At 43.1% G+C, this 24,794-nt stretch overlaps 1 protein-coding gene across 3 annotated transcripts; it reads left to right on the forward strand.

The window, feature by feature from the left end:
* The first annotated feature begins 2,114 nt into the window (after nt 1-2,114).
* On the forward strand, nt 2,115-24,548 carry GPR12 (G protein-coupled receptor 12). Of its 3 annotated transcripts, none has more exons than XR_008579884.1 (3): nt 2,115-2,261; nt 20,758-20,895; nt 24,288-24,548. XR_008579884.1 is itself a non-coding variant. In XM_054847693.1 (2 exons), exon 2 carries the CDS (start codon nt 2,884-2,886, stop codon nt 3,886-3,888), a length of 1,005 nt encoding a protein of 334 aa, XP_054703668.1. In that variant the 5' UTR covers nt 2,115-2,261; nt 2,872-2,883; the 3' UTR covers nt 3,889-4,213. The 3 variants fall into 3 exon arrangements, 1 of the variants encoding a protein (XP_054703668.1); XR_008579885.1 differs by lacking the exon at nt 2,115-2,261 and adding an exon at nt 13,454-13,559; XM_054847693.1 differs by lacking the exons at nt 20,758-20,895; nt 24,288-24,548 and adding an exon at nt 2,872-4,213.
* The last annotated feature ends 246 nt before the right edge of the window (nt 24,549-24,794 follow it).

Here is a 24,794-nt window from a genome sequence, read left to right on the forward strand (position 1 = left end):
CTAAATTAAAATGTTTAATTGAAATGCTGGTCTTTCCCATTTGTGAAATAAATGTTAAAACAGGATGAAGAAAAGCTTTTGCATTTTTTAATGCAACTGTTCTAAATGTAAGAGTGATGGATGCTGAAACACCCCAAACATACTCAGTCTAGAGCACAGGAAAGTATTTGTAACACTGTCACGTAAGAAATCAGTGGATAAATCAGGAAGACAGAGATCAGCAGCAAGGTGATAACCATTTTTTAATCCTTGTTATAAAGCAGAAGGGTCACCAGAAATATGAAAGAATCATCTTGAATCATCCTGCAAAGATTCACAAGGCTTAGCATGATGTCCGAGGTAGAACTGAATGAAGGATGGAACCAGGCATGTTTGCTGAGTGCATTACTCAACAAGGGAGAAGGAATCCTTCACTCCAGATTCCAGTTATTCCCCAGGGCCAGATTTTCCAAAGTGCTTTAGGTATATGGTGGTGCAAATGAGGACAAAGCATGTTTTCTTAAAATTGCCCAGGCTCTTCCAAAGACCAACTCATCCCACCATTTTGACATGCCCTGGAGGACACTGACAATATAGGGGACAATTCTCTTCCCTGACAATATAGGGGATCTTGGGAGACTATCTTCTGCGCACAAACACCTACACCTGGTGTTAAAAGCTGTTCGGTGTGGTTCCTGTGACCCAGGGGCTTCTATGCAGGTTCAGTTTCTAACTCACTAGAAGTCCCATTGGCCTGTCTGCCCTATCCAATACCTAACAGCTTTGCAAGCCTAGCCACATGTCTCTAATGTCATCCTCTGAAGATGGCAGGCATCTCCACACCCAGGCTCTCTGCATGCTGCCAGGTGCTACCTGCTCTAGACCTGATACTGTGCATTGCTCCTTTAAATCTTTTATACTATACCATTTTCATATGGTTATACACCACAGAATCACAGAATGGTTGAGACTTTAAGGTGTCTCTGGAGATGACCTGGTCCAGCCTCACTGCTCAAAGTTGGGTCAGTTAGAGTAGGCAACTCAGGACCACGTCATCAGGTTTTGAGCATCTCCAGGGATGGAGACCCCACAGCCTCTCTGGGCAACCCAGCCACCCTCATGGTACAGATAATTCTGACTTAATTCATTTTTAGAAGGTTCTGCTGTGATTGAAAGGCCAGCTGACCACTGCAAGACCAGCAAGGGGCTTCCTTGTAGGTGGGGCCTACAGGAAAACTGGAGAGGGACTCTTTCTCAGGGAGTGTAGTGATAGGAAAAGGGGTAATGGGTTTAAACTAATAGAGGGCAGATTTAGATTAGATGTAAGGAGGAAATTCTTCCCTGTTAGAGTGGTGAGGTACTGGAACAGGTTGCCCAGAGAAGTTGTGGATGCCCCATCCCTGGAAGTGTTCAAGGCCAGGTTGGATGGGGCTTTGGGCAACGTGGTCTAGTGGAGGGTGTCCCTGTCCATGGCAGGGGGGTTGGAACTAGATGGTCTTTGAGGTCCCTTCCAACCCAAACCATTCTATGATTCTATGATTCCTGGGCACAGTATATTATTCAAAGGCTTTTACTCTGTGACCCTCCAAGACCTGCTCTTCACCAAGGTGCACAGCTGCTAACCCCCAGCCACAGCTGCCGCAAATTAGAAAGAATCAGGAACGCAAAGCTGACCTGAGCACTTGAACTTAGGCTTTTATTACCAGCACACACTTTGGCCGGACCCTGCCCAAACTCCCACCACCCTTCTCAGCACCTCAAACCCACGCAAGGTCCATCCCCTCCTTCATCCACCCCACGGAAAACCGTCTCGATGGAGCGAGGAGAAGAATCACCTCAGGGCGATCGCACCGGTACCTCAGGGGTGCACGCGCGGGCGGGGAGGGGGGAGAGGGGCGGGGAGGAGCCGGGGGGGGCGGAGGCCCCCCCCGGCTTCTCCCCGCCCCTCTCGCCCCCCCCGGCCCCTCCTCCGCGCGCGCGCGCGCGCGGCGGGAGACACCTGCGCAGGCGTGCGCGCACGAGGCAAGCCCCCCCTTCCCTCCACACACACACGTACACATACACACACACACACGCGCGCACACACACACACCCCTCTGCGCGCGCGCGCGCGCGCAGGGGGCGCGCACCTGCGCTGCGCCCTCGGCCCTTGCGCCGTGAGGGCGGCTGGTCCCTCTGCCGCCTTGAAGGGATCACGGCGACCCTCTGTTCTTTTCTCCTCCTCCTCCTCCTCTTCTTCCTCCTCTTCCTTTCTTCCTCCGACCCGCCGGGGGAAAGCCCAGGTGACCGCCGCCGGGGTTGCGTGGGGTGTGTGGTGGTGGTGTATGTGTGGCGTCCGCGTCGAGTTTGTAAGTTCTCAGAGGATATCGCCCCCCCGCCCCCCCCCACATACACACACACAGAGCCCGGGCGGGGTTTCCTCACAGGGGGGTCGGTGAAGGATGTCCCCCCCACACCCCCATCTGGTCGCTCCCTCCGTGAGCGAAAATAATCCCGCTTTGAAATCGTGGCTGCTGAGTAAGGGGGTTTACACCGCCCCACAGCTGGCCCATACCCCAAATTGCAGCGCTTAAGGCGGGGGTGGGTGTGTGTTTAGCTGTGTTATGGGCTCCCTCCCGTGCCTTGCCTTCTCCCCTATGCAGGTGAAGGGAATTACCGATGGGATCACTCTAGCTCCGTGTGTCGGTCCCTTGGCAGATAATCTCGGGCAGTTTTAAGTATTCCCCCCCCCCGCTTTTTTTTTTAATTATTATTTTTATTGTCACGTTTATGTAACAAGTGCCTGCCTGCACATTAGATTGGTGTTGCTGTCTAGGGCGTTGCATGCTCTGGGGGTGCTGTATCCAGTGCTGTGTCTGAACATTAAAAAAAAATGTCTTTCTGTTGAAGAAGACAGGGGTTAAAATGAATGAAGATCTGAAGGTTAATTTGAGCTGGCTGCCTCAGGATCATGTAGAAGCCAGCTCTACCGAGAATGCCTCAGCTGCAGGCTCCTCCCTGGTTCCTGTCGTAGATCCAGAGCCAGAGCTTTTGGTAAACCCCTGGGACATTGTATTGTGTACTTCAGGGACCCTTATCTCCTGCGAAAATGCGATTGTGGTTCTTATCATTTTCCATAATCCCAGTCTTCGCGCCCCCATGTTCCTCCTGATAGGCAGCCTGGCGCTGGCAGATCTCTTAGCGGGCATTGGATTGATCATCAATTTCGTTTTTGCATACCTTCTGCAATCAGAAGCTACGAAACTGGTTACGATTGGACTGATTGTTGCCTCTTTCTCAGCGTCTGTTGGCAGCTTGCTGGCCATTACTGTTGATCGTTACCTCTCCCTGTATTACGCTTTGACTTATAATTCAGAGAGGACTGTCACTTTTACCTATGTCATGCTTATATTGCTCTGGGGAGCATCGATCTGTATTGGACTGCTGCCTGTAATGGGCTGGAACTGCCTCAGAGATGAATCCACCTGCAGTGTTATCAGACCGCTCACTAAAAATAATGCAGCAGTCCTTTCAGTCTCTTTCTTGCTTATGTTTGCCCTCATGCTGCAGCTCTACATTCAAATCTGTAAAATTGTGATGCGCCATGCCCATCAGATTGCCTTGCAACACCATTTCCTGGCCACTTCCCACTATGTGACCACCCGAAAAGGAGTGTCTACTTTGGCCATTATTTTGGGGACTTTTGCTGCTTGCTGGATGCCTTTTACACTCTATTCTTTAATAGCAGATTACACCTATCCTTCTATATACACCTATGCCACCCTTCTGCCAGCTACCTACAATTCCATCATCAATCCTGTGATATATGCTTTTAGAAACCAGGAGATACAGAAAGCACTTTGGCTCATCTGTTGTGGCTGTATTCCTTCTAACCTGTCTCAGAGGGCGAGATCACCCAGTGATGTCTGATTGGCAGCTAGGAGGACACTCCTTAACGTGTTACTTTCCAGGCATTCTTGCAACACTGTCTTTGGTTTAGATGCATTCATTAAACGGTGTGTGATGGGTTCATATAAAAACCACAGGATGCACTGACCTTTTTGTAAACGGAAAACCCCAGTGACCAAAATGAATCGAGTGGTTTAAGGGAGCTTTCCAGAATCAAAATAATCAGTGTTCTTATAGATTTGTAATGTCGCTCAGGGTCTTTTTTGTTATATTACCCAGACTTTGCCATGTTTGCCATGATTTTACGTTAAGTTTGCTAATTAAAATTAGATTGAAACAGCATACCTCCTTCGAAATTGTTTATGTGATTGAGTTTAGTCATACTGTACATTACAGTCTGTTGTCAGGATTTTTCTTCCTCTTTATTTTTAAAACAAAAAAGAAAAGAAAACCCATGTCCTGTTACCCCATCAGAATACTCTTCAAAATAATGGCCAATTGTAATGATTTATATGGTATTTATTGTAATAATCTCTGCAACAAATTTGCTCTAAATGAGGAAGTACTTGTATAGCTTTTTATTTTACATCTCAGCATGAATTAGCTTGGTAATTGTTTGAAAGGGTTACCTGTTTGGTCCTGAGTTCTGGCTGGATGTTAAAACAGAAGATGTGCTTTCCCTTCCTTTTCAAAAGCCAGCCATATGTTTTCACTTAGATATGGGACATCAGAACTCATTATACTATTAATTTTAAAAGGAATTCAGGGGGGAATCTTTGAAATCGATGAAACAATATGGCCTCGTTTGGCTATGCGTTTGTAATAGATGCAACACTAAGTTTCTCAGACAAGTTTATCTTTTCAGAAGTGTATAAGAAAATATCTAATAAAATAACCTACAAATTGCTTGCAACACCTATTTAGCATCTACATGAAATGGTTTCCCCGTAAGTTTGTTATCAAGTACTGCTTGTTTTCATTGTTCTGCTATATAATTTAAAATACTGAAGCTTATAAATTCTCAGAGTATATCTGGTTCATAATTGTATGCAACCAGAACTGCAACATGAAACAATATTTTCTCCTTTTCTGGCAGTTTCATCCATTACGGATTGTGATTCTTCGCACTGTACGCGTGTCAGTTCATTGTAGGATGATAGTTCTGGTCTTAAAAGCAGAGCTTCCTCTCATGAATGGTTAAATTTCAAACCGCTTCTAACCTTTCACTGAAGCCACATTAGAATGCACTAGAAATAAAACATCGTTCTCTAAGTTGAAGACTTGATTGTCAGAGAGAAAATCTTCCTGGCGGATGTCTTCATGAAACTTAAGGTGTACCCTAATGTCAGCGCATGGGAATTTACAGTGCCACTTCCATTAGTGTTGATGGGAGCTCAATGTGTTAATGCCCTGGCATCAGTAGGAGGTTATATTCCCTTGAATGGTAAAGTCAGCATATTGTATTGTTGCTTCAGTATCTTCCATTACAGTTTTTAAAAAAACCAACACACTTAAGTGTAAAAATAGCAATATTTACAGCTCAATGAAAAAATATACCTGTATAGTATAGATAGTAGAGACAACTGTGTTGCTGGTCTGGATTTTTCCAAATGGAATCTGTCCTTTTCACATGGACATTTGGATGACTGTAGCTTTTTGTGGCAAAGTTTCTGTGACGTTAAGAATCATATGCTATACACACAGCTGAATCTCAAATGTGAATGAGTTGTCTGTAAACAAGGCTCTGTAGAGATTTTTATGAGCAATAATTAATTTTAGTTGCAATGCTGGGTTCAAATTCCATTATTTACTTGGTTCAATCTTCATGATATTTGGCTCTTACTTTGTAATCTGATTAGTTTAATAATTGCATGGCATGGTCCAGTAGAGCTGTGAACTTGCAGCTCCCTTGGCTTCACTGCGATTTACAGCTGCTCAGCACAGTTAGACTATGGCCTCTGCTCAGTGTAGGATATTGGTGTTCTTTATCTACTTCTGAATGCTAATGAAACTCTAGTCATTGCATTTTGTTATGAATTTTTGTATAAGAAATAATCACTTCATAAATATCCATGCTATGTATGCGTGCAGTTTTGCAAGTATGCAAAGTATTGGGAATAAATGGCAGTAAAAGTCATGAGCTGAATAATGTAGAAAGGCTGAATAATGCAGAATGGCACTTTTAAAAGCAAAAAATGTTAGTCATGCAAAGTTTACCCTGGCCTTTTTTTCCCCATTTGTTCTTTATCACATTGCTAAAAAGTGTGATGAAGATGAGCATCTGCAACTGTGACCAAAATTCAGTCCCAAGGGTGACTGCTGTTTTGCTTATGCAGATCTGTTCTCATTCTCTTGGATAACCTCACAGGCACTAGTGTTTTTATCTTCATAACACCCAGGTGGTAGGGAAGCCAGAAGAAAACAGCACAGAGGGAGATAATGTTGTCCCCTCTTCTCATGCTGGTTCACCTGGTGTCTTTGTCATCTTCCTTGCTCCACAAGCTGCTCAAATCTTCAGAGGCTCTCCATAGTGCCAGGGAAGCCGTCCTTTTCCATTGTGCCAGAGCAGAGAGATTTGTAATTGGAAGCTCGTGTCCTGAGGAGCAGTGTAAGTCAAACGGAGGAAAAGAAGATTAATTGTAGAAGTCCCACAAAGCTAGCTCGTAGGGATGTGACTTGCCCTCGTTTGAGGAGTAGTGCATGGTTACCTTTCACCGCAAACAGATGAGAAACATGATTATGCCACCCAAGCTACTGCTGTGACCTCCAGTGAGGATGTTGTCTCTTTCAGAAATATGTTCTTAAATGGAAACAGTGCAGCATAAGCCAGAAAAATCCTTCTGGAAGTCAACAGCATAGGTTTGCCCACAGCTATCAGACCAACTTTATCATGGTTTACAGTACTGGATAGATGCCATGTAACACACCTGTGAATGATCTCTTGGGAGTCGGGGCAGAGCTGCCAGTACAAAGCTGCCTACCTCACATGCACACAAAAAAAATGCTTGACAGACAAGCCACTTTTCACAACCTGCAGAATTAAGCAATTCTCTGCTGTCACCTCAGAGTTACAGTGTAGGCCCCGGCTCTCTATGGTGAGGTGCCAGTATCCATGCAAGATCCCTCTGAAACTGGCAAAAATCCAGCCAGCTTGAAGGATTCTGTCATTTTGTTGTCCCATCAAACAACACCTGTGCATAAGACAAGGGGTGTTAGATTCACCATTCCATGTACAGTGAAGTATCTTTCATATCTGCATCGTAATGACAAAAGACTTTTTTCTTAATGCATAATTTTGTTTAAATAACTAACATGTTTGACCTGAAGTTAGTAACAGGTTGTATCTTGATGGGCAACATCCACTGTAGTCAGGTTTTTTTCAGATATTCATCTTCAAATCTTGGGTGAGGATTTGTCAAATATTTTTTGGTTATTATTTTTACTATTTCTCCTAACAGATTTCAGCAATAAGGGGAAATACGTTTTTAGCACAAGAGCAATAAAATTCTCCATGTTGCGGGTACTATAAACTGCTGAGTAAACTCAGAGCAATAGGGAGGAAGCAATATGTTCTTTAGATACAAAATAGTAACTTGCATAAGGACTTTAAGCAGAAGTCTTCCTTTGTTAAGCAGTTGCTGTCAGACTGATGTGGGACATTATTTCTGGTTGGTTTGTGTTACAATTATTGAGTTCCTGAACAGAAGTACTCAGCAATAACCTTTTACCGTAGTTCCTGGATTCTGAATTTGTGCTATTTGCAAGAGAGAATTATGTACTGCAGTGGGGATTTTTATTCTTTTCATTGTTTGGCATTCAGTTATACAGCATTCTGTGGATAAATTCATTGTGTTCAGGATTTCGGATTGCAACTTAATACTCACCAAACAAAAACTGAGAATACACAGATTTGTGATGCCCATCCAGATGGGTGCTAGCCCATTCAGAAGACAGCTTGGCTTTTAAAAGAACAAGATTATGATATCACTGAAGAAAACCCCTACCAATGCCCAGAGTATTGCTGAAGCAAGCTGAAAGGTCTGCTATCGCTGCTGTACCTTCCTACCATGGACACTCAATGTTATAAGCAGCTGTGTCCGTCCTTTGTGTTCAGAGGCCAACCTTGAGGCATCTTGGAGTCACTAAAACCCCTCCATGGATAGCAGTGAGCTTTGGCTTAGGCCAGCAGCCAGCTCTAGAACAAGAGGTTGCTCCTTACATTAAATGTAGTAAATAATTGGTCCTTCTTGCATATTTATCAAAAGGACCAAATAGCTATTTGCAGTCAGAATTGTTGTTTGTAACTAGACAACATCTTTTAAAATAATACCACAGGAAGCCACTTTACAAAAACAGTTTGAAAACTTAAGTGGTAAACTTAGAAAAACAAGATTTTCACGTTTAGCATATTGCACACTTGGCATGTTACATGTTAGCAAGAAGCCCTGTAACTTGACTAGTATTAGGCAGCAGGGCTGTTCAAAGCATGTCAAATTTGGTGCTTAACAAAAAAAGAGGCCAGTGCAGATAATAGTGCATTACTATAATTGGGAAACCCAATTTTAAATAATGTTTCAATTTCTTGATTTTTTTTTTTCTGATTTTTGAATGCCATTATATAGAGCGATGGTTTACCCATTTTTTCAGTGGCACAATTAGTTTGGCTTAGTGGTAGTCTAGAGATGTGCAATGGAGAAAAAACAAGATCTCTCGATCTCTGCTTATAGAGAGGGGACTAAAAGGAAGGGGCGTGCTTTATATGTAATGAATAAGCAACAGTACAGGAAAGATAAATTAGGCATGCTTATCTTCCCTGTCTCTCAGTCAAAGAATGATGGGACTCCCGGTAAAGTTGAAAGGTTTGAAAGCATATATGAAAATATTTTTTTTGGTACAAAAGGAAATTACCCCATAAAACTGTGTGCTGCTGGCTTCTTCAGACCAAGAATTTGCCGTTCCTTTTAATGGATCAGAAATCTGGATGAACTGCGAGGATATCTGCTTTCATATTAGGTGGATGATGAAAGATGAGAGGATGAAAGTCTTTCTGGCTTGGTGAATCAGCCAGGTACTCAGTGCTTGATCTTGGATAGGAAGGATGCTTGAATAAATTAATCCCCTGTGAGAAGGTTATTTTGAACCTTACCCAACGTACACAGAGCACCTGAGAGGGGTCCTGGGGCTGCTGTTCTGGGGTGTAGTCCAGCAGTCCCGTGTCCTTGAGGCTATCAGTATTGCTGTTCCTGTTGAATGGTGACCAGAGAACAGAAAGCAGGAAATGTGATCAGTAGCGAGGTCCTACTCCCTTGAAAACATGACCTCATATATTTTATTCAGATTATTACTTGTCTTGTTAGCACAGTTGTACATGATTCAACTTGGAATCAGAAGAGGGTGTTTGTGGAAAAATATTGAAAATGTAAATGTAGAACCAACAGCAGATTATTTTACATTAAGTCATTATATATTTCTTTTTCTTCTAAGGAGCAGCTGAGCCTGTAACTTTACAGTGACAGTTTCTTTGAAAACAATATGCCTTTGCACTAAAAAATTAAAGAAGTTTATGCTGCAGTTTATTCACAAAATTGTTGTAGATCTTGTAAGCCAGACAAGAAGAAGAAACAGTTGCATATTTAACTGTATTATACAAACTTCTAGAAAAGGAGGGGGAAAAAAAAAGCACAAAAAACCTAAACAAACCTGAATGTAGGTTAGATGAAACCATATTGCAATTAACTAGTGCGTCACTGCTGTGATGCAAACTAATTCAGCGCCATTGAAAGGATAAGGGGAGATTTTCCAGTGGAGGTTTTTGCAAATGGGTTGAGAGAGTAAAATTAATTTTAAAACAAAGGTCAGTCAAACTTTCTATCCCAAACTTTTCAAATTGCCTTTTGAGGAAAGTGTCCTCACCTCCCCAGACCTTTTGTTTTGCACTCTATGTCTGCCAAGGCAATTTTTACAAACTCTTGCTGACATGCTAAATATTTAACTGGAAAAGATCGTCTTACGGGTTTCCCCCTCCTGGGTAGGGGGGAAGATTTTTATGTCCCAGAACAAGTGAACTGATTTATTTATCTGATAACTCTGAGTAAAACGGACCTTTCTGAAAAGCATAGAGTACTTACAGACATTCACTGCACAGTTAGGGGCTTCATCAAATGACTGGTGCAGAGTAATTCAGCTGATGGCCATAGGATTATGGGAGGGTTTTTTGGTTGGGGGGGGGTTGCCCTAGTAGTAATATGTCTGGCACAGTCCTTACAGTAAATGCAAACATTGGTTTATGGTTGGACTCTATGATCTTAAAGGTCTTTTCCAACCTAAAGGATTCTGTGATTGCAAGAACCTGCCTCTCATAAGTACAGTGCTCTACTCTTAGGGAAAAGCTTATTTACAAAGTTTTTAATAGTTTGTTATTACCCTTTCAAATATATCAGCAGCACTTTTTCATTGAACAACTTTGGTGAGCATTTGCCTTACGCTGCCTTACACTGGAAGTTTCACTTGCTTCCCACAGGTGAATCAGATAACTGCTACCATTTTCTTTACGCTGGTGATACTCTTTTTTTCCTCAAACCATTTGATCCCAACCATATGATCTACCGTGATGTCTGAGCACAGGCCTAGTCTGGTTTCTGAAGGAAAAAGCAAGCCGATACTAACTGCACATGCTGAAGACTGCATCCTGCAAGGATTTACCTTAGAAAATGGAGGGGCTTTCCACTTTTAAGGAATAGATGCCAACAAAATAGATTTGTTGGGTTTTTTTTTAAAGTATAAACTAATTCTTAAAAGGAAATAACTTATATTCAGGTTTAACTTAAATACTAGTTTTATTACATGGTGAGTGGAGAAACAGTTTCTTAGAGTATTTTGGTATGCCATTAACTTAATTAAGTATTATGAGCTATCATACTTAAATAGCATAATTACATACTTATATATGCATAATTATTATGATAATTTACTTTTTATATGTATGATAGGCTAGATATCTTGCTTTATAACTTCAGTGTTGTAATGGTAAAAGTGCAACCTCTTTGCTGAGACAGTTCATAATGATTAAAGAAAAACATTGCCAAACTTGTATGAATATTGCAAGCACTGAAAGATTCAGTGGTAATTGGTATTTCAACAAACAAAGACAATCCAGAGATTTTTGGAAGGGAGGTGAATTCTCATGTCTTTAATTTGGACAAATCCCACTGACAGCTTTGGGATTACAGGAATGTGTTATATGGCCACATCTGGGACAGAATACAAGGATATTCACCACTAACAGGAGCCTATATAGCAGTTATATGTTCCTGTGCACACTGTTCCCTGTTGCCTCTATCTTTCATAGGTGCTTTGGTAACAGGACCGCACAGATCATGAGTCTAAATAGCAGTCCACACAGTCATGTGACACAGGTGAACATTTTGCACTGGCTGATGCTAATCTGGGGAGTATTACAGTATCTAAAAAATCTTATACATTTATTTTTAAAGGGTGCACAAAATCCATATATGCTTCAGGGGCTTTCTGGGAAAGGGGACTAGGACCTATAAGATTCAGGGCCAAGGTATGGAGCTCTTAAAGCATTGATTACTTATGGTTCCCATAGAATTTTATTCTTACTTTAGTGTTTGCTGAGATGAAACTCATCAAAATAATCAGGAATTCAGCTTCCACTGCTTTCGGGGAAGAGATATGTTATAATATGTAAATGAAAGCAGTATGACCTGGCCCTTCTAAAATTGATATACCCACATCCTGAAAGGAATGTACTGTTGTGTCACCATCCGTGGGTTTTTGTTTTGCTGCTCTTTGGTTGCCCTCTGACAGTGTACTCTCTCAATACACGAGCAACATTCGTCTCACCTTGTGGTGCCTCTGCGCCAGAGGGCTCACAAGAAAATAGCACAGAAGTGCGGCTTTTTTACAGTGTGGATCGCACAGTCAAAGCACGCTGGGTTTGGAAGGGAGCTCTGCTCTCAGCAGAGAGCTTTCTGAAGACATGATAGAAAATAGTAAGCCCCCTTCAGTCACATTCCAACCAAATTTCAGCTCCTTTCTTTTGTACTTTCCTTTCAATGTAAGCGGGGACTTCCCTTAGTCTAGGAGGAGGAGAGTAACTCATTGCTGGGAGTTGCTCTGGGCTGAATGTACAGCAGTCTGCTTCTGAACTCAGGATGGTCCCACAAGTTAAAACATATAGGAGGAAAATGCGGTTTTCCAGAATGTGGAAACAGTATGTGTGATTTGTGCCAAACGTGTGGAATGGGTATTGCAGCTGAAGAGGCAGGTGAACTGCCTAGATTATGTATATAGCAAATTACTCAGGCAATCTCTAGGGTTACTTGCCTGTGCTCAACTATATTTTCCGTTGAAGCTGATAGCAGTCCCATGTATGTAGGAGTAGGAGAAGAATATGGACTCTTCTGCTGGGCCTTAGTCAGAGCCCACCAAAGGAAATGGGCATTCTTATTTTTGTAATTATTTCTAGAAAGAGCTACATTAGACATTTATCTGTTTTGTATGACTACATCTTTTTACTCTTTGGGGCTAAAATCTACAGTCATGTCATCCTTTGTTCGGTCTCAGCTTTATTGCCACAGCCAAAACCTACAAAAGTTGATTGTAAATGTGTTTACAGATAAAAAGAAATTTCATAGGATAAAATGTTATAACTGTGCCTCTGAAATAAAGCTGTAAAACTCTGTATTTAACTTTAGGCCATGAAATTTGGAATACCCTGGGCTAGTAGAACCACTCATAATTTTCTAGACTTACTAACTAGACCTCTACTTTTTTTTTATTGTCAAATGCAATTAAAAATAACCTGTGGTTTACCATGCTCATCTCATGAAATTCTCGGTGAGAACTTTTCCTAGGAAACACACGATTCATGTAAACTCCTGATACTATTGACTGCAGTGTGGTTCCATGCTGAATTCTAAAAGCTTTAGCAAAAGCAGCTGCATGGGGGTAGTACTCACGCTACACATCTCATTAGGAGCCAAATGGCTTTAAACTAGTAGTTTAAATTCTGCATATTGTGCTTTTTATATGAGAACCAATTACTGGTTTAGTACATAAAGGCCTGTGGTTATTTCTTATACTAATTTAGGGTTTTTTTCATTTAACTGTGGTTGAAGTTTGAACCGTAGCTTGCCAGTATATGAAGTAATTTTGAAAAGAAGTGAAACATCTTTGCCTCGGTTTCCCTTAAAATTAAAGCTTTGGATTGCAACTACAGAGCTTCTTGTTGTATACAAGATAGTCATTTAATGCACTTTATTTAAAAAAGGCACAAATTATTTTGTTTATAAAATGTTACAATTGCACTATGCTGTAAGAATCTGTTACTAAATATATACTGTACAGTTTTGTAGTCAACATTGTGTTTAGTCATAAATGATTGAAACAATTACATGTTTCAGTTAAATGTTAATTTTATATGTGGTATACGTAACCATAAATAAATCTTCCTTTTTAAAAAAAGAATGGTTGTCTGTTTCATTTAATTGAATTTCACATTCTATTTCAAATAACAAAACAATATTATTTCTAAAAATATAAAATTAAATATGTTCCAGTGCAAAGAGATGGCAGATGACACTAACGAAACTTGGGGGATTGAATTCAGATGTGCAAACTTCAGTTGAACTTCTGTAGATCCCCTGCATCCACTAACGCTGCGGAAGGTAATACCAGGCACTACAGTTTTGTACAGAAAGTCTGAAAGAAGAGCTAACAGGAATTCTTGAATGTAGAGTTGTACATGAAGGTGCCCTTCCAAGTCTACTTTTCTTATCCAAGTTAATTTACCTCTGCTGCATTTCTCTTCTGACACACTGCCATTTATTATCATTGTATATGCTCAGTTTTGTGGAACAAAATTCAGTATGGATGTACAAGAGTCTGCATTGGGTCTTGCTAAATGGATGTAAATACTTAAATATTTGAGTTAGTGGTCATTAACTGGGAGAGGTAAGAGTTGAAAGAAACTATGTTAACCTAGATTTATTTAATTAATTTTTTTTTAGAAGTTTGGTCCTGATCCTCCAATTAAGTAACTGCAAAATCAGATACGTGATCAGAGTTCTGTTTTTCTGATTTGACTGTTACAGACAGGCCAAAAGAAAATGGTGGTCTGGCTCATTTTCAGAATTAATTTTTTTTAAATGTATATTTTAATTCTTCTGAATGGTTTTCTTGAATACACAACTTATTTTCTAGGCATGTAAATTGATGGAAGGAGCTACATCTCTAACAGTAAAACTGACTACTACTGTGTACCGTAGCCAGTGCAAATATGACATCTGAAAGAAATTGACCAGTGACTGACATCCATGTAAGTAACAGAGAGTGAGGCTACTTCCTGTATACCATGCAGGACTACTGTCCTGCAGCACAGGTGCATCCTGGAGGAGGTATTAGTGATGTTTACTTCTACCAGACACAGCCATCCTCGCCACCTCTCACATCAGACATTCAGGCACCAGCTATTTTATCTAGAGGAGAAGAAATTGGTGTCATGGTGCAGGGGTAGAGTCCCAGTTTGTCTCTCTGCACTTAAAACTACAGCCAAAAGGACTACAGCACAATGGTGATCAGGATGTATTTGATAAATGTTTTTTGCTTAGTTAAACGTGAACTGCAATTACACAGTATAGACCCTTAGGAACTATCAGCCATCCAATCTACTAAACTGGAAAGTGAATAAAAATTAATGGGAAAAAATAATAGAGAGGGAGGGGAAATCAATGTTTCACCTAACGGAGAAGCCAATATTGAAATCATGTGGCCAGGGCTGTTTGAGGATCTCTTTGGGCTTAATTGCTGGAGCCTAAAGCAGGGCAATAAATTTAACCTGCTTCTGCAGTCAGGAGGACCAGGAACAAGCGGGGAACAGCAGAGACGGATGGTTCAAGCATCCTGGTGTTGCTGTGTTGGTGCCCTTTCCACACCTGACAGCATCGGCATCAGCCCTAATGGCTTCCTAGCAGTCTCAGAAATACAACTAAAAGGGCAAAATGTCTCACCAAATCAATAAATAGAATAGTAAAAACCTGCCAAAACTTAATGATATTCAGCCAGAATTGTAAAGGAATTCCTATTAAAATGATGGAAGTATTAATGGCATTACAGAACTGGTAGGTGTCCTGGCTGCGTTTGTGTTTAGTGCGGATAACGTGCTGCTTACACAGCAATCCAGCAGCATGACAAGTTCAGGAAACGGCACTGTTACTAAAGCAGTGTTCTGGATTAACTGGGAACTGTAGGCGTTGGCAATGCTTAGACCACCCAGTAGCAACTACTTTGTGCCCCCCTGCCAAATGTATAGTGCTTTATGCATTATGGTTGGATATTGGATATATCAACTAAGCAGAGGGTAACAGCAGAATTTTTTATAATGGATATGCAACAGAAAACTTCTGTGGCTAATAATAAATGGTCAGTGTATTTACAAGGGTAAAATAATTGAAAGCTGTCAGGACATCAAATAATTTCCATACTACAGTAAGCAAAAGAGTTTCTTTATATGAGGTCCACAAGTGGAAATTAAAAGAGTGGAGTCCGGTGTGATCCTTTGGTTTCAGGAGGCTTGGCTGCAGCGTTCCAGGCGCACGTGCCTGTTCCTATGTTCTTCTCTTAAGTGTCTGCAGGTCATGTCAGAGATGAGCTGCTGGGTAAGTTAGGTGGACGTTTGCGCAGTGCAGCGTATCTTACCTTCTTACTGTATTCTTATGAATAGTCTTACTTATAGCAGGATATCAAAGAGTGTCTACAACCTCACCACTGTCCTATAGCAATGCATCTTTGATGTCTATGCAAAGTGTGAGGCCTATACAGTTAATGGATATTTGATGTTCGTCACTGAGAACCGTATAGGAAATATCAGTCTGGCATGTATGATGTTGGGGTTTAACCCGGCTGGCAGCTAAAACAAACACAGCCGTTTGCTCGCTCCACCCCCCTGCAGTGGGATGGGGGAGAGAATTGAAAAGAAAAAGGTAAAACTCGTGCGTTGAGATAAAGAGAGTTTAATATGATGGAAAAGGAAGAAAATAATAATGATGAAAGACTACAAAACAAGTGATGCACAGCACAATTTCTCACCACCTGGAACCAATGCTCAGCTAGTTCCCGAGCCATGTGCCTTCCAGCCAGCTTCCCCCAGTTACATACTGAGCATGTCATACTGAGCATGACATCATATGGTATGGAATATCAGCTGTCCTGTCTGTGTCCCCTCCCAGCTTCTTGGGCACCCCTAGCCTTCTTGTTGGCAGGGGAGTGTGAGAAGCTGAGAAGTCCTTGACTGCTTGGCAACAACTAAAACATCAGTGTGTTATCAACATTATTCTCATCCTAAATCCAAAACGCAGCACTACACCAGCTGCTAGGAAGAAAATTAACTCTACCCCAGACATATGACAAAGACAATTCCATTTGCAGGTACTCAGGCTTTTAAAAAACCTCCATATATACCTTTTATTTTCAAAATTATTTTGAAATTATATAGGATTATATGGATCTAGATACTTCTTTTTCTCTAGAATTGCTTTTAAAGCTAGCAGCTCAAACCTTTTTCTTTTTTCCAGGGTGGTTTTTTTTTTTTTATTAAAATGTCATCTTCATAACAGAAAAGGTCCCTGGGCTTGTTACTCTTTGCATTCCTGTGACTTGGATGGGAGCTGAGCAAACCCAGTGCTGTACAGCTTGTTACAAACAACTACATGCAAATCAGCTCTTACTTGAGCATCTTCTGCTTGCGGATTTTATTGGGATTTTGTTCTTTCATATCTGCCAAAGTGTTTCATCCCCTTATTTTGTGCTAATTGTAGAGATGGTGGCCTTTCAATGCAGGACATTCTTTATCTGACAACAAGAGGTATTTTAATGTACCGGGACACTGTCTTCCCACCAGTGGCCTAGCAGAGCAGGTTTCATCTTCATTTTTTATCATGATGTAGGGGGTTTAAATGATGCTTGACAGAGAGCCTATATAAATACATTTTTAAGATGCATCGAGTTTGCCATCATCATCATTTTGAGCTGTCAAGCTCAAAAGCATTCTCTTATGAATTCCAGAACAAGGATCCTCACGCTCCAAATCATGCAGCTTACAAGGGGAATGCTGAGGATGTGGCAAGCTAAGGTGGGAGAGCACCTTTACAGCTCCAGGCTCAGGCGCTGGGCGAGTCTAATTGGGAGCAAGAGGATTCCAAAATCTCAAACTAACCTAAGGATTCCCCTCGCTCCCCTGGATATTCTTACTCTTTCACCTTTGCAAGAGGGGGTGACAAAGAGGGGGCTGGTGTTCCCCCCTTCTTTCTTACATGCCACCCATCGCTGCAGCCTCCCGTTTCCGTTTAGCTTTTTCCAAGAGCCGGCCTTTCCCAGTGGTGCCACTGGTGCTGCAGTGCGAGGACATCCATGGAAATTACTGTTAGCCAAACTGCATGTCCAGGGGCATCGGGCAGGAGAAGGAAGCAAAAAATTGCTATTTGCCAGTTTAACCCAACAGAAAAGTATTTCCTTCCTGACATCCATCGGATCAGACAGACCCACTGCTCTTGAGCGAGAAGCAAGGACAACTTTCCACTTCATTCCCACCGACCTAGAGGAGGGGATATCGGAGGGGCTGGTCCCTGCACAGCCTGCAGACTCTTCCTTGGCTCTATTACTCTGCAGAGAGGGTTGAGTTCACTGCCTGGCAAGGTAGCACGTGCTACGCTGAGCCAGGGCCACGCAGCAGCAGCTCATCTCTCCCTTGATGCTTTGGATCCTTCTGCAGCCTAATTTCTTGTTGAAATGGACTGCAGGATTTATTGTCAATGCTGGATTCCAAATCCCTTCGGACAGCTTTCTGTGAGAACTAATAAAGCAGATCTGAGGTCTGTTGTTGTTTTTTAATTAAACAGCCTATTTTAGGGCCCCTGGAGTTCTCTGTGCTGAGTTCTTTGGTCCATTTCATTCATCACTCTCTTTCTGGACAGTGTTTGTTTGCCTTCTTTCCAGCCACAGCTTGTGCCCAGCCTTTACAGAAACACAGGCAGCCTTGCCAATAGATGCGTCTGGTCTTAGATCTGCAAACCCTTGTGTTGGCCATCACAGGGTAGTTCATGCTGGCTCAATTTCAGCAGCTGCATGTCAGCTCTGGGACCGCTCTCACAAGCTGCCCGCTTCCCCAGGAGCAGCAGCAGCCGCCCTCCTCAGATAGCAACAACGACCTACCTCTGCACGCCGCAGGGTGTTTGCTAAAATTGGCCGTTTCAGCTAGCAGAAGGCGAGGCCAAGAGAGTGCTCCCAGGGTGGTGGTTGCTGCTGCTGTGGTCGCCACGTCCCTGGGGCCTGGGAAAAGTGGGGTATGAGGGGCAGACAGCAGTGGGCACTGGTTAGGGAGGCTGATTTTACTTCCTTGGCGGTACCAAGTTTTGAGCAGTGCAGGAATAGACATTTACCTGTCCAGGATATGTTTGCTGCTCAGACATCCATGGTGCATCTCCTAGAGGGAAGAGTCACCAGGCTAGATGGTGATAAGCCAGGCTTGTCCCGTGGACATGCAGCTAGGCTGTGCTGGTAGGAGTTTCCAGCTTGTATTTCAGTGTTTTCTTCACATTTACACTTAATTTGTCTTACCAGGGAATGTTGTATTCTTCTTCAGAGATGAAATAAAGCATTCATCAGAGCCCGGTAGTTTCCCCTATTCTCTTTAGCATTTTTCTGCTTCTATTTGATTCTATTAGAGACTGTTTTAATGAGCATTCATTAAACACACGCGTCTCTCTCCAGAGATCTAAGCAGTAGAATCTCTATCATTTCCGCTGCTTCACAAAATGATGCAGCGCTTTGTTTTAGTCAAGTTAAAAAAAGAACAAAACGCTGCTGTGTCCCTTTCAATCATCTCACCTTCCGCAGCCATTTGCGAAAAGACTGTTGCTTTTTCCTCTGCTTAAAAGTTATTTTTACACCATTTAAATGACAGCTTAATAGTATGATAAAGGACTTCCCCAAGCACAGGTCTTTCCCATGTGTCAAAATATCAGCGGATTCCGTATTTAACATCAGGCACAGCTGCGTTGCAGCGTAGGTGAAGTTTCCCCTGTGAATAACTTGCATGATATTATATCACTGTAGAGAGTGCTTCCTTTTGGAAAGCTGTTCTGAGACAAAAGTCAGCAGGGCTCTGACCCCCATGGTGGAAATCAGCAGCAAAAATCCTGAACAGCAGCTAAGTACTCATAAAGATGTCAGTATATATGCAAAGGTAGGGCCATATATAGAATAATTAGGCCATTTATGATACAGTAGCAGCATTGTTTTCAAAGACGCAGAAGCTTTGGCAAACACATACAAAGTGCTCCACAGCAGATGGCAATGTGAGCAGAAAGAGGTCGCATCAAGCATGCGGCAAATAATACAAATATCTGCTGCTCTTCCTTCTTGCTTCCCTAAGTGCTTGCTGTGAGAACGTGGCAGGTAAGACTAGTGCTCTCTGTCGCTCTGCATTTGCGGGATTAATGCCTACAAGAAATGATTACAGGGAATTTAACATCTACTTAAAAGTTTTGAACAATTTCCACTCCTGCAAAAAGCTGGGTTCCGTTACATTACCGGTGTGTCTCCCTGTCGGTAGCTTGTATCATCTGGAAGAGCGCACCACCACACAGCAGTTGTAGTGCTTAACATACAATTACCATGTTGTCAAGCTTACAGTGTAAGACAGGCTGGCATCAGCCTTCTGGTGATGCAGAAGCAAACGGCGGTGTAAAAAAGAGCCGGTAATTTGAAAGGCATCCAGCAACAGGGTAGGGAAAGGTATGGACACTTCTCGGATTCTGTGAAGCTTTGGGCACCATGCGCCACCTCCCCTTGTGTGCTGTAGACACGTCTGCAGTCTGAACCAGTGAAAATCCAAGGGGAGACGCAGAAACTGGGAGTTTCTGGTCAGTGGGTCAGGTTAAAGGCTATCATCAGAAGCGTAAGGTTTACCTGACCCATTAAAAGTTACAAAAAGCCTCATCTCCAGTAGGGTTTTACCAGATGCTTGCTAATGCAGATGAAAAATGGCTTCATTTCTTTCCTAGTGAAGACAGAGCCCAAGAGCTGTTTTGCAACCCGCGTCCAATGGTTCAGCTGCAGCAGAGGTACTATTTCCTGCAGAAAGGTCACAGGCCATTTGCAGCTTTCTGAGTCAAAACCAATCCTTAAAACTCCAGCTGAAACCCACCTAGCAGCTGCATAAAGCACCGTGATTCCCCTCAGGGTGCAGCAGCTGACTACGAGAACCAGAACTAGGAAAAAAGTCCTGCCCAGGAGAGATTACGAGTTTGTTGCTGATGGTAAAACCAGAGCAAATGTGTAAGTAGAAGAGCAGGGCTGTATTTTGTGTGCACAGCATCACGGCTAGGATATGGCGTATCAGAAATAACTGGGGCAACGAGCTGGTGTGTGTTCTATGTGAGAGCTCATCCTCTCTACAGTGAACATTGTAAAAGAATTCGGGAAGCAACGTGGAAACCTCTTGATACCTCTGCTTTCCCTCTGGTTTGCCATCAGGAGAAACAGAAGTCTGGGTAGGTGGTGAGGTATGGAGATGACATTTGAGATGACTGTGAGGCAAGAAGCTGGGAAGCCAGCAGGGCAACTGAGAAGGACCCAGCTTGGACCAGCCTGGAGGAAAGGGTTTTAGTCTTGCTGCCTGAGCTTTGAGCTGGAGGAGGGGCAGACAGGTGGTGAGAGGAGGGCACAGGCCTAGAGGTACCGGTAGCCCAGGACAACATCTTACCAGCGTATAAAATCAAATCGATCAGATGAGATGAATAGAGAGGAATTGATGGGACACTTTGACATTTATATGAAACATATAGATATCTGTGCTTTATCCTACAGAGGCTTTATAATATCCAAATTGTCATCAAGATAACTGAGATCAGACTGCTCAACAAATCAACATCACCTTATGCTGCATTTTGATGTCAAGGGATTTGTTTTGCAAACACGGACCCATGTGGGAAGGTAACAGTACAGGTAAGTCATAGGTGGTTCCACAACAGCCTGTGAGGAGACACGGGGGGACCTTGGCTCATTCAGCCTGGAGAAGAGGTGGCTTCACGGGGATCTAACAGTGCCTGCAGAGACGGTATCAAGATGATGGATCCAGGATCTTCATGGTGGTGCATGACGAGACGATAAGAGACAATTGGCATAAGTGAAACGAGTGAGGTTGAGACTGGGTATAAGGAGAAACTATTGCCTCATCAGGACAGTCAGCAGTGGCATAGGTTGGCCAGAGAGGTTGTGCAGTCTCTCTTGGAGGTTTTCAAGATTCCACTGGATAAAGCCCTGAGCAACATGGTCTGAGCCTGCTTTGAAACAGAGGTTGGACTAGAGATCTCCCAAGGTCCCTTCCAGCCTGAATGAGACACACCTGTGGGTGTCCAACCATCTTACCCATGAGTCCATGAAAGGCAGACTGAAGTATAAAACAAGAAGGGGTTTTTGGTTTGTTTTGAGTTTGGTGTTTTTTTGCAAAGTTTGATCCAAGCTGTCCCACAGTGCCCTAGTAATCTTGAGTCAGAGACCCATACCGTGGTCCAGAAGGCTTCAACCTTTGCAGAGCAGTAGTTCATAACAAAGAGGCAGGGATCAAACTATATCCAAGTGTCAATCTCAAAAACACTGCTTACAGCATCACAAAATATCTTGGATTGGATGCAGTACTTGACACAGTTCTCCAGCTGCATTTTCAGACCTGCTGAGTAAAGGAGAGCAATGGCTGCTGGCCGTGCTCTTGCTAATGCCACCCTCTGTGTTGTATCACTGCAATGGGGCACTGCTGCCTCACGTTCAGCTTGCTGCCCACCAGGACCTCTCCAGCTTGGACTGATGCATGGGCTTATTCCACCCCAGGTGTAAGAATTTGCATTTATCTTTGGTGAACTTTGTGAGGTTTCTGTCAGTCCATTCCTCCAGTTTGCGAGCTTCCCCCTGAACAGCAGCCCTGTCCTCCAGCTTGTCCATTTCCTTCTCCCAATTTGGTATCATCTGCGAGCTTACACAGATCCTGTCCTGTCGTTGAGGTTACTGATGACAATCTTTGGCAGTATTGACCCAGTGTCAGCCTCTGAAGGATAGCTCTTGTCATTAGCTACCAGCTGGACTCCAAATCCATGACCATTTGAGCCTGACAGTCCTTCCACTTTTTCCACCCACACTGCAAGTCCACCCATCCACTCACATCTCCTGGTCTGGCCCATGGGGAAATAGCATTGAAAGCCTTGATAAAGTCAAGGTAAACTTTTCTGTCACTAACTGGTGGCAACAGAAAACACTTGGGTTTGGGCCCATGGGTCAAATCTGTGCATCAGTGTTCAAAGGAGAACCCACCTTGGGAACATTCCTGGACCACTCCTTCGTAAGCTGAGTCCTTGAATGAAAGGTATCACACATGGGAGCTGGGAGGTGACCTTGTCTTTTTGTTCTGTACAGCTGAAGTGACATGAGCCCTGAACATTGCAACCCAGCCCGTTCCCATGCTTGCAAAAGTATGTTTTTACATGGTCTGCAAAGGAACATGTAATGTTTTTACAAGGAAGGAGTCTGAAAAAGAACATTGGGGGTTGGACTAGATGATCTCCAGAGGTCCCTTCCAGCCCCTACCAGCGTTGGAAGACTGTCCCCAGGAAATGCAGGTCCCCATCTCCTGACATCTAGACTTGCCAACAGGGTGGCTTGAGCCAAGCACAAACTAATGGACTCAGTAGAGGTATAAATGACCGTAAAATAGAAAGACTCTACAAAATATAGGTGATCTGGCTTTAATACCATTTCTGGTATTAAGAGCTGGGAATCAGTGCACCTAGGGAAGTCCTGCACCTAGGGAGGAATAACCCCAGACACCAGTACAGGTTAGGGCTTGACCTGCTGGGAAGCAGCACTGCTGAGAATGACCTGGGAGTCCTGGTGGACAACAAGCTCTCCATGAGCCAGCAGTGTGCCCTCACAGCCAAGAAGGCCTATGGTATCCTGGGGTGCATTAAGAGCGTGGCCAGCAGGTCTAGGGAGGTTATGCTCACCCTCTACTCTGCCCTGGTGAGGCCACGTCTGGAGTTCTGCGTCCAGTTCTGGGCCCCCCAGTTCAAGAAAGACAGGGAACTACTGGAGAGAGTCCAGCGGAGGGCTACAAGGATGATGAGGGGTCTGGAGCATCTCTCGTGTGAGGAAAGGCTGAGAGAGCTGGGTCTGTTTAGCCTGGAGAAGAGAAGACTGAGAGGGGATCTCATCAACACTTATAAATATCTAAAGGGTGGGTGTCTAGAGGAAGGGGCCAGACTCTTTTCAGTGGTGCCCAGTGACAGGACAAGGGGCAACGGGCACAAACTGGAACACAGGGAGTTCCATCTCAACATGAGGAAAAACTTCTTCACTCTGAGGGTGACTGAGCACTGGGACAGGCTGCCCAGAGAGGTTGTGGAGTCTCCTTCTCTGGAGATATTCAAACCCCGCCTGGACATGATCCTGTGCAACCTGCTCTGGGTGATCCTGCTCTAGCAGGGGGGTTGGACTAGATGATCTCCAGAGGTCCCTTCCAACCCTTACCGCTCTGTGAATCTGTGAATGACCCATGGTAACAGCAGAGACAAGGGCACAACCTCCACAGGTTACGTACCGGATCCTCCTCCTCTCCCTCTTGGTATCAGCTGCCTTAAACAGTAACAAACGATTTTAGTGCCTACATTTGGGTCCCTAGCCATTTGTTTCACTTTTTACATGATGCTTTTTGTAATTTTAGGTATTTCATATATTGTTCATGACATTGGGTGCACACAAAAGGTAACACAAACATTTTGAAATTTTAAACATTACAGAACGATCTGCCTTGGGGCATGGGCTTTGGAAATAAAATTAATTAAAATTAGACTAAGGTCTTAGTCCATGGTGTGTTTATGTCATATCAGAGGCAGAAATAACATTTAAAAGAAAAAGTTCACAGTTGTGTGTCAGTATCCTCAATAGATAGACCAGAAAAGCAGAAAGACCGGAGTTAGGGCAGGAAGCACCATTAGCATTTGGATTCTGAGTGGGAAAAATCTCCCAATATCATTAAAAGCATGTCCTTTGTGAAACCAAATGGCTTGCAGTCACTCAGCTCCAGCCCAAGTTGGAGGCATAGCTCAAGTCCCCAGGGCCAGATCGTCTAAGGCAGGACTTTGTGTCTGCAGGGTACCTGGCACAACATGCCCTGGTCCTCACCTTAGCATCATGGATAACCTGTGCTTAATACAAATGGAAAAATGTAGACCTATCACAAGTATCAGTTCATATGATTTATTTCTCTACTTGAAATAGTTTGGGGGTATCAGCCTAGTTGGTCGTGACTGACCCATAATTGCTCTGACATTTGGCTCTTTTATTCACAGTACCAGACTGGAAAAGAACCGAGAGCACATCAGTAACATAAAGACGTCCTGTCCTCCTTAGGACTGAGGCACACGGAGAAGCTTGCACAATTTCTGGATGGAGTGAGCCTTCCAGTCTCCAGGACTATCAACGTGACATATTCAAAAACACAGAAGTCACAGTGAAAAAAAGGAGGAAAAAAATTCTGCCACTTGCCAGCATTACCAATCAAGTACTAATGTTTATGAAATGAAAATTTTCTGTGGCAGCTGGTGTTTTGCTAAATTAATATACATTCCTTAATACCATTTTCCATATTGTCTCTGGCATTATCTCTCTAAATATAATATAATTTTGCTCCAAAAATAAAATAAAATAAAATAAAATAAAATAAAATAAAATAAAATAAAATAAAATATACCACACATCCCCAGTTGATAGAAATTCCTATTCCCTCTTCTGGCTTGACAACGGATCAAACTGCCTGAGTGGAGTAACAGCTCGTTTGTCACCGCCACGGAGGGTTG

The sequence above is a fragment of the Grus americana genome, chromosome 1 (assembly GCF_028858705.1).
Source record: "Grus americana isolate bGruAme1 chromosome 1, bGruAme1.mat, whole genome shotgun sequence".
Classification (NCBI taxonomy): Eukaryota; Metazoa; Chordata; class Aves; order Gruiformes; family Gruidae; genus Grus; species Grus americana.

Bases quoted from the DNA above. Each gene is read 5' to 3' on its own strand.
- GPR12 (XM_054847693.1), top strand. From the start codon at position 2,884: ATGAATGAAGATCTGAAGGTTAATTTGAGCTGGCTGCCTCAGGATCAT.